This window comes from Rhinolophus sinicus, chromosome 3 (genome assembly GCF_057876585.1).
Source record: "Rhinolophus sinicus isolate RSI-liver-muscle chromosome 3, RSI-T2T, whole genome shotgun sequence".
NCBI lineage: Eukaryota > Metazoa > Chordata > Mammalia > Chiroptera > Rhinolophidae > Rhinolophus > Rhinolophus sinicus.
In genome coordinates this window covers 43,113,319-43,131,450 of record NC_142503.1, presented here as the reverse complement: position 1 = coordinate 43,131,450, position 18,132 = coordinate 43,113,319, and the positions used below count along the sequence as shown (strand labels likewise).

At 38.2% G+C, this 18,132-nt stretch overlaps 1 protein-coding gene across 13 annotated transcripts in view; it reads right to left on the bottom strand.

The window, feature by feature from the left end:
- MAST4 (microtubule associated serine/threonine kinase family member 4) overlaps positions 1 to 18,132 on the bottom strand; it is a 545,650-nt gene that overhangs the window by 133,419 nt on the left and 394,099 nt on the right. Inside the window, exon 1 of one of the 13 annotated variants that reach the window (XM_088796546.1) lies at positions 13,570 to 13,622. The exons of the other annotated variants lie outside the window; for them this stretch is intronic. Coding sequence (XP_088652672.1) covers positions 13,570 to 13,607 — 38 coding nt within the window. The 5' untranslated portion in view covers positions 13,608 to 13,622. Of the gene's footprint in view, positions 1 to 13,569; positions 13,623 to 18,132 lie in introns of those variants that run through there. 13 annotated transcript variants of the gene reach the window in all.

Sequence of the window (18,132 nt, the reverse complement as noted above, 5' to 3'; positions counted from 1 at the left end):
AGCAGCCATACATGCCTATGGTAAGAAAGATAAGTATACAGTTCTGTGGCTCATCCCACCTAGAAAACACTACTTAAACCATGTGCAAATCATCTCTTCCCCCACCTCCATATCACTTGGGAACACAGAAGGCCTGAAAGATTAGATTCAATCCTTGCGTCTGGGCAGCTCTAAAAACTTGATACTCTTGGAAGAGAAATAATCAACACTAATTCACTTTGGCACTCTTCATTAATCTTTATGTGGACGACTCTTAACCTGGAACTTTCCTATGTACCAGACCCTAGTATCCAACAGTCAGCTGTACGAACCTATAGAAGCTCCAATTCAATGAGTCCCAAACTGAAATCATCATCTTTACCCAAACTGCCCTGCTTCTTGGGTCTCTAATTTCAGTGACAAGCACTGTTACCCAACAGCCTACAGCAGAAGAAAGGGTACAGACTCTTTTGCCCTTCCTCATATCACCATCTAACTGACCATCCAGTTCCAGAAATCCCATTTCCTGAATGTCTCCCTTCACCCTCCCAGCCACCAACTTGGTTTTGGTATCATCACCACCTCTGACCTGGAAGCCTATTGAAGCTCTAACTGGAATCCTGGCCGCCTCCTTGCCCAACTCCAATTCATCCTCCAGCGGCCAGGAATTTTTCCATTGGGCAAATGTGATCTCACCATTGTCCTGTGTAACACCCTTCAGTGGTTTCTCCTGCCCGCAGAGTAAATTCCAGGCCTTTATTTGTCACTCTAATCAAATTTCTCCTCAACATTCACTCCAAGGGCTCTGTGTACAGGTATTTGTGTCTGCCTAGAATAATTCTCTTCCACCTTACACGGACTCCTCTCTCACCCACCCACTGGTTTATTTCTCTGACAGCATTTATTTCTCAAAACCCTATTTTTCCCCCCACACCATGACACAGCTCAGAGGAGATAAGCACAGACACTTAATCACACACAATGTTGTAAATTCCTGTTAATCCTTTCTGTCTTCCTACCCCCAGGCTCACCCACACCACATTCCCCAGGAAACTGCAAGCTTTCACAAGGGCAGGCACGATCTCCCTCTTTTGCCACTGCTTCCCTAGCACAATGCCTTACAAAAGAAAGGGGTTCAACTAATGTTTACTGAATTCATGAACAAACAGATGCAGAGGACGTGAGCAGAAATGCACACAGCTCCACAGCTCCCCAGCTCCCAGTGAAATCTCCCCTGCTTCAGGCATATTTTCTTAAACTCAGAGGTGGCCATAGCAACAGATTCTACCCTAAGGGGTGGCTTCCAGGAAGTAAGGAGGTTTCATACCTAAATTGCTTAAAACAGACTAAGAGCAAAACAACTCCTTCCTCATCCAACTTTCTATTCACTGACAATCCACAAACCCTTTTTGGACTGAAAACTCTCATGAGGACAAGGCTTATCAGTCGTAGGGAATGTAAAGCTTCTACTTTCCATTCTGATAGGTAAAGTTTTTAATTTGGAATAACCTAAAGAAAACTAGAAAGAAGCTCCTCCATTTTTCATGCAGTCCCATGGGTAGAAAAAACTACTGAGGGTGCCAAAAAAAAAAAAAAATGTATGCACATTTAAGAGATGTTATCTATGCTCAAGCAGTAGTTCGCCATCATCAGAAATGTCTGGACGCTGATGGTAACCACTTTGAGCACCTCTTGCAATTGCAGATGACAAATGTGACTTGTATTCATCTTTGGTTATCGGTATATATTGAGTATTACAATTAATACAGTTTTTTCCTTTCTTAAAATGTGTATACATGTTTTTGGCACCCACTGTATACACATCCAGGCACGATGTCTAAGAGCCCATCACTAAATGGGGTTTCCTTTGGAGTTGTACCATGAGGTCCCATGAGCGCCTCCAGACGCTTCTGTGCATAACACACTGACATTCATCTGTGGGTGTATACAAGGATATGGAACACAGCTAGCGGTGACTTTGCCTCCACAGCATAGTTGGGACTCAGATAAGAATAAAGCACATAAGTATGTGTGCATGAGCTACTGGTCAAGACAGATATATTTTACTTTGTTTTTGTAATAACTATATATTTCAATGAATTCTGTACTACAAATAAATGTAAACAGTAGTCAAACCATCTATCTTAGTACAACATGAAAGTAAAAAACAGCTATCTTCTCTACTAATTATCTGAATTGTATCATTAAGTATGTAGAAAATAAATATCCTTCTACATCTTAGAGTAATAACTCTGACAATGTACAATAATTATGTAAACACGCCTTCCCAATGAAGATAAAGTTTAAAAACTTTATCTAAAACATTAAAATAGGATATATTATAGTTAGTCTAGCTTCCATATTTAACATAATATATTTGGATGTTCACTGCCTAATTTAAACCTGATTTCATAGTTTCATTTTCATTTATTTGCATTTACAATTAAAATATAAGGCAAAACCCAAAGATAAAGAAGGAAGACGTGCTTGCCATCCACATCTATATCAGCTCCATGAGTTACTAAAAAATGATGGATTGTTTTTATCATGTCTTTTGAACAGAATTCTGTGGTCTCAAGTATTACAGGAGGGAAAAAATGTGCCTAAGGGGCTATGATTTACAATTATTCTGTTTCATGCTGATTAGCATAAACGACCATGATAGAAAATTGCATGCAAACCCTTGAAAAGTCAATAAAAGATATTGATCCATAGCAGCAACTGAAGGAGGAAAAATTGCTTACAGCCTAAGCTTCAAGCTTCCTATCTAATTTGGTAGAGGATCTTTTAACCTGAAAATGACTCCATGTTTACAAAGCATCCTTATGATTGCATGAATTGCCTTTCACAAGCAGATGGACAAATTAAATCTCAACATTTCATTCCACTCTCAGGTCTATTAGGCTAAGAGTCTGTACCTTGCTTAATATGGTGGCTTTTATAATGCAACTCCAAGGACAAAAAGAATCCCCCCCGTCCATTAGAAACTAACATGATGAGATGTTGTAATAGGCAAGTGGTGTGACATTTAAAAGCATTCATAGTTCTCTCTCTTCCCAAAAAATATTCTCTCGAAAAATGCACAGTTGAAGGTGGTGGGTAGGTGATGAGAAGGAACAGCTTCCATTTTCTGAAAGTACTAGGATCCAATTTGCTTGCCTTTCCTCTCATTCAGAACATACTTAGAACTTCATCATTATACACCCTAGGAAAGAAAACAACTTTAAGACTAGTAAATGAGAAATGCTTTATCACCATTATTCTATTCCTTAACTTCCTTTTATTTCAAAGATCTTACTTTCCATCTGGGCAGTACAATTCAAGCCTGGCAAGCACGTAGGTGTGGCACACGCTTTTTCTACATCCATGGCCCTGTTTAATTAGAGGAATGCATGTTGTTGTGACAAAGGGATGGTGATGTTCTGATGGCAAGATGCTGAGACAGAGGCCTCCTCTAATGTAAGTAAGTAAAGGACACAACTTACTACACACAGAGCAGGGGACACAGCCATATTCCCACAAGCCCTGGCTGTTAGGTCCCTCGAAAGGCAAACGGTCAGGGTGATGACCAACACTGTGACGTTGTTATTGTATGTTTTTATATACTCCTGGACTTTCCTAGTTATAGACTCTAAAAGTGACTGGTAAACACCCAGCACATTTCTCACTGCTTACTTCCCACTTTGATTCCCAGGTGAATCAAAGGTTATTCTTGTGGTATAAGATCTGCTTAACTATGTCAGGCCCAAAGTCAGTGTTCTGATCTACTCGAGAGGCCATCTGGGTCAGCCTTTCTCTATACCACCACAGTGTGTGAGCTGCCGGGGACATCGGCGAGCATCTGATCCAGCTATTCCTAACTAGAGTCCATGGACTTCTGAGAGGTCTATGAACAGAACTTATTGGGTCTATGGACTTGGTTTGTTTTCAGGTTTTCACTCACCACAAACTGAAATGTATCATTTCTTCCATGTACATTCACAGTATTAGCAGTCCTTTTGATTTTGTCACCAAAAGAAATCACATATATTTTCATATCATGTTACAGTTGCTGCAGATATAATAAAAAATCATTTATACTCATTATCATTTCAAAATTATGGTAGTTACTAGGTCCACCTCTAAACCTTGATATCTGATGTGCTAATAAAGCATCACATGCGTCACGACTTTTAAAAACGTTTTAATGACTGTTTCAATATAACTGGTTTTCTTTATAATGCAACGCAGGTTATTTTATGCATTTTAAAACATTATTCTGGAAAGTGGTCCATAGGCTTCACCAGACTGCCAATGGAATCTATGATTTGAAAAACAAACAGGTAAACAAACAGTGGAGGGCCCAGGAAGTCCTGCCAATGTCACACAACTAGTTAGTAACAGAAAATGTGAATAGAAACTAGATCCCCGGGTCACACTTCAGGGCTCCTTTCATTATACTTTACGGCTTTACTGACCCTAAAGAAAAAACAAAGTAGAAGAGCCCTAAAAGAAAGAGTATGTAATGCAAGAGTGTTCCAGGCATTGTTTAAGGCACTGGGCTCTCAAATCCATCATCCCGTCCCTTCTTTTACTCACTCATCATCATCAGTATATGTGGAACCACAAGTTTCTTCCAAGGTATCCAACAGCTAGTTTAGAATTTAAACATCTAAGGAACAGAAAACCAGTTCATCTATTTACCATCAAAAAGGATTATCTTCAACTGCACCCCCCCCCCCCCCCCCCCAGTATTTAAACATTATTTAGGATGCAGATTCTACATCTTTTCTGGAAAACACATTTAAAAGTCTTTGCCACTGGTCACAGAAAGGTAAGAAAGACAAAATGAGTGAAAATAAAAGACTTGAATCACGTCACGCCAATTAGGATAGCAATTAAAAACAAAAAACAACAGAAAACAAGTATTGGCGAAGATATGGAGAAATTGGAACTCTTGTGCACTGTTGGTGGGAATGTAAAATGATGCAGCTGCTCTGGAAAACAGTATAGCAGTTCTTCAAAAAATTAAAAATAGAATTAAAAAAATAGAATTTCCGTATGATCCAACAATTTCTCTTCTGGGTAAAAACCCAAAGAATTGAAAGCAGGAACTCGAAAAGATATTTGTATAACTATGTTCATAACAGCATTATTCACAATAACCAAAAGGTGGAAGCAACTCACATGCCCATCAATGGGTGAGTAGATTAACACATTGTAGTATACGTATACAATACACAATGGAACATCATTCAGCTTTAGAAAGGAAATCCTGGCACATGCCATAAGATGAACCTTGTGGACATTATGCTGAGTGAATGAAATAAGCTAGTCACAGCAATGAAAAAACTTTCCAAAAAAAAAAACCAAAACAAATACTGTATAAGTCCACTTACATGAAGTACTTCGAGTACAGTCATAGATACAGAAAGTGGAATGGTGGTTGCCAAGGGTTTGGGGAGAGGGATATGGGGACTCGTTTAATGGGTACAGAGTTTGAATTTTGCAAGATGAAAAGCGTTCTGGAGGTTGGTTGCACAACAATGTGAATGTACTTAATACTACTAAAATGTACTACTTAATACTACTTAATACTACTTAATACTACTACTTCTTAATACTACTTAATAGTACTTAATACTACTAAAATGTACTACTTAAAAATAGCAAAGATGGTAAATTTTGTTATGTGGACTTTACCACAATTTAAAAAAATGTTAAACCCTAAAAAATAAATAAATCAAAGGCTTGAATGGAATGGAGAAGGGATGAGCCAATCATCAACAACAACAACAAAAAAAGAGGAATGAATGCATACTATGAGAAAGTTAATAAGGTATGCTTATGTTACATTTGCTAAACAGTCTTTCAAATACTCAAACTATCACTAGTCATAACCATCCCACTATCCTGACCTCCCCTCATAAGTTTATAAATAACTCAGCATAAAACTACTCTTATCTTGAATGAGTTAAAGCTATTTGGGTTAGGAGAATCTGTTATTAGTTAGGAGAATCTGCACTCCATCATCTTCACTCCAATCCATATAAAGGAGATGGGTTTTGGCGGTGTCTGAATAATAAAATAATGAAAAGACTTTCCCAATTTGATTCCCCACAGCCACTCATCCATAAGGCCTTTAAGTGATGGGAATCTGGAAACACTGACTTCCTTGCTCATAGAGTCCTTTACAGCTGCAGCTTAGAATGACCAAAGCGTGGTCAAGAGCTACCATGTAATTGTTGGCTTCTCAAAGATTCTCCTAAAAAATCTCTAACTAGTTCAAGGTCCCTGGACACTAGTTTACTGGGACAGATGAGGGATATTCTGAAAGCCAAATCTACCATGTAGGAAGTTTTTCTAACTCCCTTATCTGACTATCTTTCCAAAGACTGAAGTCTTGGCTTTGAGTATGGATTGAAGCTAAGCTAGAAGAGAATATACAATGGAATATATAACAGAACACTGATAAATTCTTTAGAATACCTGTTGAGCCTTATTCAAAAGAAGCTATTCACTAGAATACTCAGTCTCCACAAAGGTATTTCTAATTGAACACTGCCCTTGTTCCATTCGGCTCAGCCCCCAAAATTTATATGCCGTCTATAAGGTGGCATTTAGGTGATTGTGTGTTCATCAATCGCATACTTGGCACCCACAGGTAAATATGGCTATTTATCATTGGTAATTTATGAACCTGCCCAATACTAGATGAGGGAAAAGAAAATATCAAACTCAGAAAAAGCCAGCGTTGCCCAACGTCATAGAATGGAGGCTCAATCTTATTTCAACACACACAAATCAGATCAATTGAAGATGGAAATGCATAATACATTAGACAGTTTCAAACCTTGATAAAAGCAGACCTTGGAATGTGCATGTACAGCAATTTGCATGTAGGAATACTTCATATTTGAACATTAAATGTGTTGAGGGAGAAAAAAGCAAGTAAAAAACACCCAATTCCTTTCTTGAAATACGGATAACAGCACAGTAAAGGTTCAGAATAGTAATAAAACTGCAGGAGTTATTTGTCCCTATAAAAATTTCTTTTATCCTACACTATGCTCCTGCTGCCTACTTCCCTCAACGCCCCAAGTTCCAACGGGAGGGATTTTTATTCTTGTAGAAGCTTTTCATCCTAAAGCATATGCAGTGTTCATTCCAGACTTGAATCTGGCGAGGATGTGCCCTCCTGTCATTCTTTTGCTAGAGAAAATATGGAACACCAGACTGCCAAACTAGCAATAATGTACCATACAATATGAGAGTCACAAACTTGGAAGAAACCTCAAGCAGACATAAAAGCTACTTGGCATTATGTATCAAGATTCATAAACACGTTCATGTCACTTTGTCCTAGAAATCTCTACTCTGGGAATTTATCCGAAGGAAATAGTTCCAAAAGACAGAAAAAGCTATATGCATGAATATGCTCATTGTGGAGTGCCTTCATTCAATAAATCTTATTAAGTACCTATTATGTGCCAGGCACTATGCTGGCATAAAGTCTCTTCCTCAAGACATTTACAATCAGCTGGGAATTCAGACAACTATACACAGAATTACAACATGTTGGGATAAATGCTAACAGGCCTGTTCAGAAACACTAAAATGTGCTGGAAGAGAAGGGCAAAGAGAACGAATCAAAACTTTACAAAAATTTTAGCTAATACCTTATAATTTCTTCACAATATACTTTTTAAAGACACAAGGCTATGTAAAAATAGTTTCTAAAATCCCTTTATTATTCTGAAAACACACTCCTCAATACAGTTTTCAAAATAAAAAATAAAAAGCAAGCATAATTGCCCTTAACAGCTCTCAGAAGGTCCCACCTCTCTCTCTGTTACGTGTGTAGCCATCAATCACAAAGTCCTCAGTGAACACATTCCAACCGTCTATTCCCTGTCTTAGTTTTCGACTGGACACCAGGGTGCCCCTAATCTAAACTGCTGCAGAACTCAGTTCATTCTGCTTAAAACACAAAACAAACAAACAAAAAATTCATCACTCCTTTGAGAACTTTCTCTTTCCAATGGCCCAGAGTCACTTCAGGAAATTCTTGCATTGAGAATTCAGAAGGTCCTTTGCTAAACACAGTATTCAGAATGTTGAATAATTTTTCAGTATATTCAGAAATGAAAAATTGGGGGATTGTGTTAGGAAGCTTTGGAAGAAGTATGGATTGGATATACCTAGTACTGTACAGAGAGAAATAATCTAAACCAAAATGGGATATATTACAAACTAAATACTGTCTTGTATTTACATCTGGATTAGAGAAAGTTCTATTCCTGTAACATGCACAGCACCCAATTCAAGTCAAGACATGCTCCAGATCAGGGTGTGGAAGCCGTGGAGATGCCGTTCTCAATGTGTTCCGCCATGTGTCATGGCTCAAGGCTTTGGCCGTACTCCCAAGTGGGCAGGGGCATTAGAATGGTTACTAGAGAAGGCCACACCTGACCAATTTTTCTTTAAAGAGTGCTACAGGAGTAAGATTGAACCTGAAATCACCAATGGGAAGAAGGTAAAATGAACATTTATTGAGTGGTTATACTTGCTAGGCGTTGTCCTAGGGCCTGGGTTGGCAAGGTCTTTCTGTAAATGGCCACGGAGTATGTATTTTTGGTTTTGCAGAGCAGTCTCATGTTACAACTATCAGGTTCCGCTATTGGAGCACAAGCAGTCATAGATAATTCCTAAATGAACTGGTGTGGCCATGTTCTAATAAAGCTTTATGTACAAAAACAGGATGTTGGCCAGAGTTGGCCTGTAGGCTGTAGTTTGTCTACCTCTGACCTAACTGCTTCATAACTTATCTTACTTAAGGCACAATAAAGGTTTGCTGGCTATCTTTCCTACTTAAAGATGGGAATCCAAATATCAAAAGTAAGGTGACCTGCCAAGACCATGACTAGTTTGTTTCAGAGTCAGGATTCCAACCAAAGTTCTGCCTGAATCCAAAATCTGAACTCTTATCTACTATAGGAATTAATATAGATGGCTCAATACAGATAAAGAAGAGGAGTAACTTGGGTGAAAAAGAAAATTGGCAGGTCTAAATTCTTTCTTTCATTCAACATTAATCAATCTAGGACCATCTACAACAAAATACGAAAGATGGAAAAAATGCTGGTAGACAAGGTTATAGATGAAACATTCCTCCCCAGAGAAGGTTCTGGAATATTCAGTACTAACCTCCTTCATACCATAATAGATAAGGAACTAAATACTGTATTGTAATGCATCAGATTACAGCAAAGCTATATGGTCACTCTCCTAGAATTCCAATACTCCCGGAGAAGATTTTGTAAAAACAACCCCATTGACATTCATATATTCAGTAATTCATTCCTCCCATGCCCAGAGAGCACCTATATAAGTGTTTTAAAAAGGATGTGGCGCTAATTCTTCAGGAACTTCAACAGAGTTGGAGGCAACACATAGACAAATAGTTAATCACCTGCTGATCTGAACTGCCACTTTAGTAAGAAAAGAAACTATAGGGGAAATGTGTACAGTTCAGTGCCTGAACTCAAGGGAGAGTAGGCAATAAACATGTGTGCTACTTCTCCTAGTTAAACCTTATTCAAGGTTCCCATTCTTTTTATTCCCCTCAAGAGGTCAAAAATTCTATTTTCACCAAGGTTGTCCTAATTTGGAACTTGAAGACTAGGTTCCAAGTCCATCTAAGTTCCAAGTTGTTTACCAGCTTGAAACTTTGGGACCTAAACATTAATTTCCTCATCTTACAATAAGGGGGTTCAACTATATGTTTCTGAAACTGGCTTCCCACTTAAGCCTTTTATGAGTCAGTTTTTTAACATATGATTCTGCATGCCCAACAAATAATAATACCCTGGATGAAACTTAGATGTTCATATTTTTTAATCCATGACATGGGGTTCTTTAAATTCGTATAGTAAGAAAAAGTTTCAATTATTAAAACTATCTGCCTTAAAAAAAGCAAAAAGGATCACTTAAAGAGTTGCACAATTATTTCTGAAAATGAAATGGTGATTTTCCCCAAAGGACACAGGGGAAAGGAAGATATGGAGCAGATGGATTCATTGTTCCCCTATGGAGAAAAAAACATTTCTACACCTTGCAAAAATATATTAATTGGCCTGCCATCTGGCAAACCTGTTCACGTACATAAGGGATAAAGTTTAGATCTTGAGGTTTAACATTTATTTAAGCCTGTGGAGAGATGGTAATTGGAATCTTTGTTAGCATTAGTACGTTTAAAGGGAACATTTCAAGAGAGATCTGAATATAGGTGGAGAAAAACAGACCTAAAGTGTGAGACCATCCAAGCGGACGTCATGGTGTCAATGACCTCTCCTTCATGGCTAACCAGTGAGCGGGCTGAGGACCCGCCTACATCAGGTGAGGCTGCGCTTTAGCTCAGCAGCTCTCAGAGCACAATTTCAAACGCTTCCCCACAACTTTACAGGCAATCCCCCACGCAATGCCTTCTTGTACATTATGGATATTTTTTAAAATTTCTGGAAATCTTACATTGTAAAGCTGGGTATTTAAAGAATTTCTTTAAGGAAATAAAGCAGCGCATAAAACAGGAGGCACAATCAAATATGAGTTTTGTGATATGTATGTACACATGTGTGCACACATGCAGCCAGAAAAAAAAAGTTACAAGTATAGTACCACATTTTTAATACTGATTATGTTGGAGTACTAGAATTTGGGGTGATTTTTTTCTTTATGGTTGTTTATCTTTTCTCCATTCTCTGTCTTGAGCATGTATTAAGTTTAAATTTTATTTTAAAAGCTATATACATTCCACTGAAATTAAATAGAATAAAAATAGTGGAAAGACATGATAAATTATTTTACAAAGCAAATAAGGTATCCTGAATTCATCTTTTGTAAAATGTATGTTTTGTTCTGTCTTCACTCTCATTAACAAACTCAAAGATTCCTTCTGGTATCTATACGAGTATTTCTTTTCTAACAACCATAGCCTATGTCTTCAACGATATACTTCCAAATCTTCCACCTCATGGCCCTGTTTCTTTCACCAATAAACAACTCCAAATTATTGTTAATCATTTCCTGCTAGTCGAATTTATCTGGTTTCTTACAATCTCTTCACCTGTGTAGTATCAAAAGGGCTATTATATACCAGGAATGCCAAAAAAAAATGTATACACATTTTAAGAGATGTTACCTTAAAATGTGTATGCACCCTCTGAATTAATGATGAACCACACAACTTAGGTAGTTTCTACTTTTCTTTCAGATATCTCATTCTGATGCATTTCCTTGGTACCAATTTAGCATTATCAACTACGTAATCATACTATGTGCTAATCATCTTCCTCATCAAAATGATTTTTCAAAAGGATTACACAATGAAACGTTGTATACTAGCTGGGATTCCAGAACAGAAGAAAGACACTAGGGAAAAACTAATCAAATCTTAATAAAATATGGAGCTAATTTTTTTTAAAGGCCGGGCAGGGGAGAACAAAACAAAACATCTTATTCTAATCTTATACTAGCATTATCAAACAATTAAAAAACATAAAACTTTTTGAGGTGACGGAAATATTCTGTATCTTAAGTGTAGTGGTAGCTATATGAGTGTATTTGCCCAAATTCATAGAACTGCATACCTGAGAAGGATGATTTTACTGTATGTAAACTATATCTCAAAAATCCGTACTTAGAAACAAAACAAACACACCTAGCTGTCTGAACTTTCTTTTTCTAGAGTAAGGAAATAGAAGTGGTGAACCCTCATCAGTAGGAATCTGAAGTAGTCTTGCACCTGGATTAGTGGCCATGAAAAAACGCCTTCTTTAACATTAAAAAAAGCACCTGAAGTGTAGACTTCTTTCACTCCATTCTTAGGAAAGGGCAGCTATTCTTCAAAAGCAGCTCATATATTGTAACGCTGGGACCTAAGAGATGGCCAGTGAAGGGTTTTTGTGGTGTACAGAATTTTAGACACAATATGTACTTTTTTGCATGTTGTCGATTATTTATATTTTATTCTCATACATTTGTTTTATGTATAACAAAACAGTTATTTCTTAGTTCTCTATAGTGATTTTCTCCAAAGGAAAAGATGTATTTAAGTGAATGCCAGCAACTCACCTCCTTAAAAACTTAATTAGCATAATTCAAAAGGAATTATTATATTTTTAAAAGGTAAAGAAGAATCCATCTCTAAAATCTCCCAACAGATTTTTTTTCTGGCATTCACATTGTACTGCCATATAAGATTCAAGTATTTTCGTCCCTTCTATGAAATGACCTATATGCACTATTACAAAATCAGCATGGATTTTCAGATGTGCATAATATATACACTCATATGAATGTACAGGATATTATTTAAAAAATACAAGGAAATCTCACAAAAATAAGCTTGAGTGCAGTGGGATGTTATTCATTCAAAAGGCCTGTTAAGATAGCAGCTGTTCAGAGCTACACCATAAGTAAAAACCTCAATTTTAAAAACACAAGCCCATTCAAATACCATTATAAACTGTGATACTTTAAGATGAGAAAATTATAGGAGAATAGTCATGCAGTTTCCATTAGTGGGAAAGTGAATCAGCAGGTGGCAATTTTAAAATAAAGTAAAATCTGCGTATTTCACTCTCTTCCCTCAGACAGAAGGGCCATTTCTATAGCAAAGATCCAAATGATCAAGGCTCTATATTCCATAAATATCTTTCAGTTGCCAGAAGGCTGCTGTACTATAAAAATTAAGATACTAAAATCTTCTTTTACAAATATTATTTTCAATAATTAAAACATTATTGGAGCTATATTGCCTTTGGAAAGAGGATAGTCAAGTTTTTATCTGGATTTACCACTTAACTACTGGTGAGATTTGGAGACAGTTAATTTTTCTATGTTTCAAGTTTTTTCATCTGCATAACAGACATGATAGATATGAGACAACATATACCAAACTGCCTCAATAGGTAGTCTCCCTGTACCTCCTCCTTTGCTGGTGTTATTACATATTACTGCAGTTGTCTGACAACTCCACTAGATTGAGCTACTTGAAGAAAAGGATCATGCCACACATATCTTTCTTTCCCAGGTGATAATCAAAGCCCTGGTCACATAAAAGTACTTGATAAATATCCGGCACACAAATGAATAAATGAGGCAATGCGATAAATCCCCAGACCCCGTCCACAGAAGTTTAAGATAGTCAAACTAGGTAAGTAGGCTATGAGGCTTCAGAAGGTGATTCAAGCTCATCCACAAGCCACAAAGCAGGTCACAGAGACGTGTGAGTCAAAAATAACCCCCTCGAAGTACTTTTAAATGTAATCAACTTCCCATATTTCAGAGGTTAGTCCCCAGCTCTTGGCTTCTGGTTTCTCTATCTTTTGGTTCAGTTTATAATAATTTGACTCCTCTTTAGTGCTTCTAAGGCAGCCAAAGAAAAGGAAAGAGGAGCTACATGCCCTTTCAGGCTACCCCCTTCCAATCCAATCCCTAAGGCATTTTAAGAAATTCTATAACTAGAAGACAAAAACAAAACAAAGCAAAACAAAATCAAAATCACTGTAGTCCCATAGGCCCTATATAGAGTTTAAGATATATACACACCTGGAACTTCCCAACAAAATCCATAAATGTTGGGCCATGAATCCCTTCCAAACATATTAGTTTCTTATTAAATAGATTTCAAATCAAACCTGTTACGTGGCTGAAGAAACAGCTACAAGCCACTGACCGCAGGACACACCTAAAAGAATGGAAGGTTTGAAAGGCGAAGGTTGTTTCCTGTGCTCCAGGCTGGGCATGTCACTTACATGGGAACTAGAAAACTGGCTTAAAATGAGAACTATAATCTTTCTGGAACAATAGGTCATGACGAGCTTCCTTAATGCCAAAGTAAGTGTTTAGAAGTGACTTCTGCTAACTGAAAGAAAGAGTAAAGGGCATATATATTTACTCTGGCTTGAATACAACGTTTCTGAATATGTCTGTCAGTGCCAAGTGTCAGAACCCTTTTCTTCATGGATTATAAACCTGGGACCCACACCACAGAATGTGTGAATTTCCTAGGAACAGCATCAAAAAGTTGCATCATATTAAGATCTAACCAGCTCAATTATCTGTAGCTTTTGACCCCCAAATCACCCTAGGTCTGGTGTGAAATGGTAGGCTAATTTTAAGGTTAAATCTCAAAAGGTAAGACAAACCACAATTTCTCTTATTTAAAGAGTTTCCTTTTAAGAAGCCATCAAATGATACGTAATCAATCACAATTTCAAAGAAAACTAAAGTCTACCTATATCACAAGAGCATCTTGGCAATGGCCATGGGTAGATGACATTAAAACCACTAAGATTCAAGAACTGGACTGAAGAAAGCAGAGCTCTGATCTTGAGCCTGAATTCCTACGTTAAGAAGGCTTATAAAAACCACTATTGACTTTTCACCTTAAAAAGCCTAGATTTCCAAGGCTAATTTATCTGAAATTGACAGGAGACAAGACACCTATTGAGAAAGAATGCTACATACAAATTGTACAGGTCACACAGTAAAAATATGGCAATTTTTATTCCTTACTAACTCTGTGGTCCAAACATCTAACCCCAGACATCAAAATCTTAAAACATATAGTTCATAGGCATAGAAGCTCACTTTGCAGAGTACATGACAAGAACTATGACCTAAAGCACCCTGAACTACCCTATAGTCTACCTGTCCCCGCCACTGGCCACTACGGCCACTTGAGATCAAAGAGAAAAAGTTCCTTTGCTTAGGTATCTATGGTTTATGGAACATGCAAATTCATAATCATCCATTCAACCTGCTGAGTCTGGTGAGTGTGCCTGTCAGCTGCGTGGCCACCTGTCAGCCCTCTGGAGTGGTTGAGCAAGCATAGATTAACCATTTTTTGCAATGAACCATTTTTTTGGATTAGCAAATAATTTGTGTTTATCTGGATAGGTACTAGAACGGAGAATACCAAGTAGGTAAAATTAATCCTTACATGGAAAAAAAATAATGTATCCGACATGGTTTCAGTATGCCCAATTCTCAGTGGCTGACCTAGGTAATCTACTTGGAAAAGCCTTTGATTTTGTATCAAAAGTCTTGAGATAAGCCAAGTGAAAGTAATATTTTTACAGGAATCATATCTCGAGTTCCAAGATCAAGCCATTCCAAATCGGACTTAAGAAATAACATTACATAAGAGTCACTTAACAGCTATTGTTTTACAGTAACAAAGGTTTCATTTACCATATTTCCTAGAGTGCTTTCTTTATTCAGCTAGCTGTTTTTCCCATGTCAAACATACTTTTTTTTTTCCCTTAACCCCTCCATATATCTGTAAAACATTTAATAATCATAATCTCTAATTTTCTCCCTTTAATAATTTTTTTCATTTTTTCAATTAAAGTTGACATACAGTATTATATCCATTTCAGGTATACAACATAGTGATTAGACATTTATATAATTTATGAAGTGATCACCCCAATAAATCTAATTTAAAGATACCCATCATATAGCATTTTTAAAGATATGAATGTTAAAGGGACATAGGTGATTTTTATGCAAGCTATGGGGTTCAGTGGTTTTCTTTAGATTTAGTAGCTAAGAAATCTGGCAGTGGCTAGATAATATTCTAATAGAGACTCTCAAGAGAGAAATGCAGTAAGGTCAAAGTTAGGGTCTTGAGACATCAACGTGAACTGTAATGTTTAAAATTAGACAGAATAAAGCATAGAAAAGACAGCCTCAGCAACTTTGGCAAAATGAGCCTGGTGACTCCATCAATTTTCTTCCCTCTCTGACTCTATGACCCTAAGAGACCTCAGCAAGTTTCACTAGTTCCTCATTCCCTCCACCCAGGTGATTCACTGAGAACCTAATCCTTTATCCAACAAAAGATACCTGCAATTTGAACTTCCTGTCAGATTAGAAAATGTCCAGGGATGAGGCGCTGGCTCTTACCTGTGAAGAGCTAAAAGCTTATTCGAGATCTTCAGAATACAAATGGTGGTCGGCCTACCACATGTCAAGATCTGGACTTCTGGACTTTGCCCTTATTTTTGCCTGCAATTACAGTTTCCTAAGAGACCTCAAACTGTAACAAAATCGGAGTCACTGATAAATGTAAAACCACAAAGTCAGGAGAATGTAGAAAGTCCCAGGGTTCTATAATAAAGCAAGCAACGGGGGAGCTTACGATAAACGATAAACATTAATGACTGTCTAGTCTTCTTACCAATCCATTTTACCTTCAAAAGCCTAAACTCTCTGTTTGGGTTCTTTTTTCTTTAAAACAAAATAACATGATGCTTCAGTTTGAAATCGGCATAATGACCTTCTCTAATAAACATGTCCAATAGCCATTAGTGTAGCTAAAACTCCAACAGGTCCCCTCATTCTGTTAATCAGGTTTAAGGTCAACATTTTCAGAATTTACAGCCAAGTTCACAAGGGAACTTTCCTAATTGCCAAGATAGAGAAAAAGAAAATAAAGTACCGGAAATACAAGTATTAACAACCAGGTGAACTTTTACTTAGAGATCTCCCTAGTTACACAACGTGCCACTTATCACAAAAATCAAGTTTACTACTAGACAGCCAAGACTTCTACTGATAGAGACTGACTTTGTGTTTAATAAATGGTTTTATTCACACCCTGTGCCTACTTTCATCCAGGTAGCCCCAGGATCATTTTAATTTCTTGTCTCTACCACTTAACTTTCAAAGGGATTACTCAGTGACCATGATGTCACCCCCAAATAACGAGGTTCACTGTAGCAAAGACAGCTCACATTAAAATAGCTTGGTGACGGCTCACCTACACTAGATATGGGTGTGTACGGGAGGAGGTGGGGGTTCGGGGCCTCCATTCTTAATCTTCCTGAGAAAGCAGCCTACTTCCATTTCAACCAATACAAGGGGGAATCTCCTGAATTATTCAGAATGAGCCCTATTGCAGGCATTCTCCTCTGTGAGCCATCTCCATATAGGGACTCAAATGATTTCTGAATCCCAACATCTGCCAGTTTTAGCCCAGAAGGCAGATGGTCTCTATCTTCAGGCTTAAGGCTCCCCGGTTTGAAACACATTATACTCAGGCTTCTGATACCAGGATAGACGTATAAAGAGAAGCAAGCAAAGCCATAAAAGCACACAGTGTTCTACCCGCACACTGTGTACACACTCCCTCCCAGTGTGGACCAATTAGAGCAATGAATAGCCCATGCCTGCCCATGGAGAATATGCTCTACATTTTTAACACACTTCTTTTGAAATCCACTTTTTGCAATCTTGTGCCTCTCCCTTTCCCCCTTTCTACCTCATTCCTTTCTTCCTCCCTCCCTTTCTGCCTCCCGCTTCCCTCACAAAAGACCTACATAGTCAAGGGGCAAAACAATCTATACTCTATTCTGAGCTTTACACTACAGGCTAAAAGCAACATTTGCAAAATGTACATATTCCTGCTCACATCCTTTGTACCTGGTAAGCTTAATAGTATACAAGGTGCATACAGAGTCTGTGAGAACACACTGCTCTGGTGTGGGACGGACAGGCTCTCCACCAAAATCACTCAGCTTGCTGCTGGAAGCTCCTGGCCTGGGGTCTCAGCTTCTCTGTAGGACTGTCCCTTACTAGGCTGGGGGGGGGGGGTTCAGGAGCGAGGACCTCCTGGAATATTACCAATGTTAGAGCTGACTGTGAGAGAGGACTGAAGGGCGAGCCCTGCAGTGACAGGCGGGCCTGTCCCACCTGCAGAAAGTACCATCTAGTGCATGAAGAAAGGAAAAGGATGAAAGGAAGCAGTTATAAAACAGGCCTGGGCAAAGCAAGGAGTGGGAGAAAATGGGCACAGAGACTCAGGGAGGGGCAGAGCCTGCAGGTCAGGTGTGGAGAGGATGAGAGGAGGGGCCACAAGGGCTGCAGGTTTCAGCCACCTGCGGAAGAGGCTGGAAGGAAAGGCAGAAATATACCACTTGGGCTCAGGAGGAGACCAAGTGGTGATGGGTGGGGGCTGGAAACGCTCAGGCCAGGGCTTTCAAGACAGAGAAACTTCAACTGTAAACACGTTAAAAAGAGATACTCATACTGCTGTGGAAAGAACTTGAACTTCCAGAGAGGAGGTGAAAAGAAAACTGTCACTGCCTATTTGGGCAATGAAGC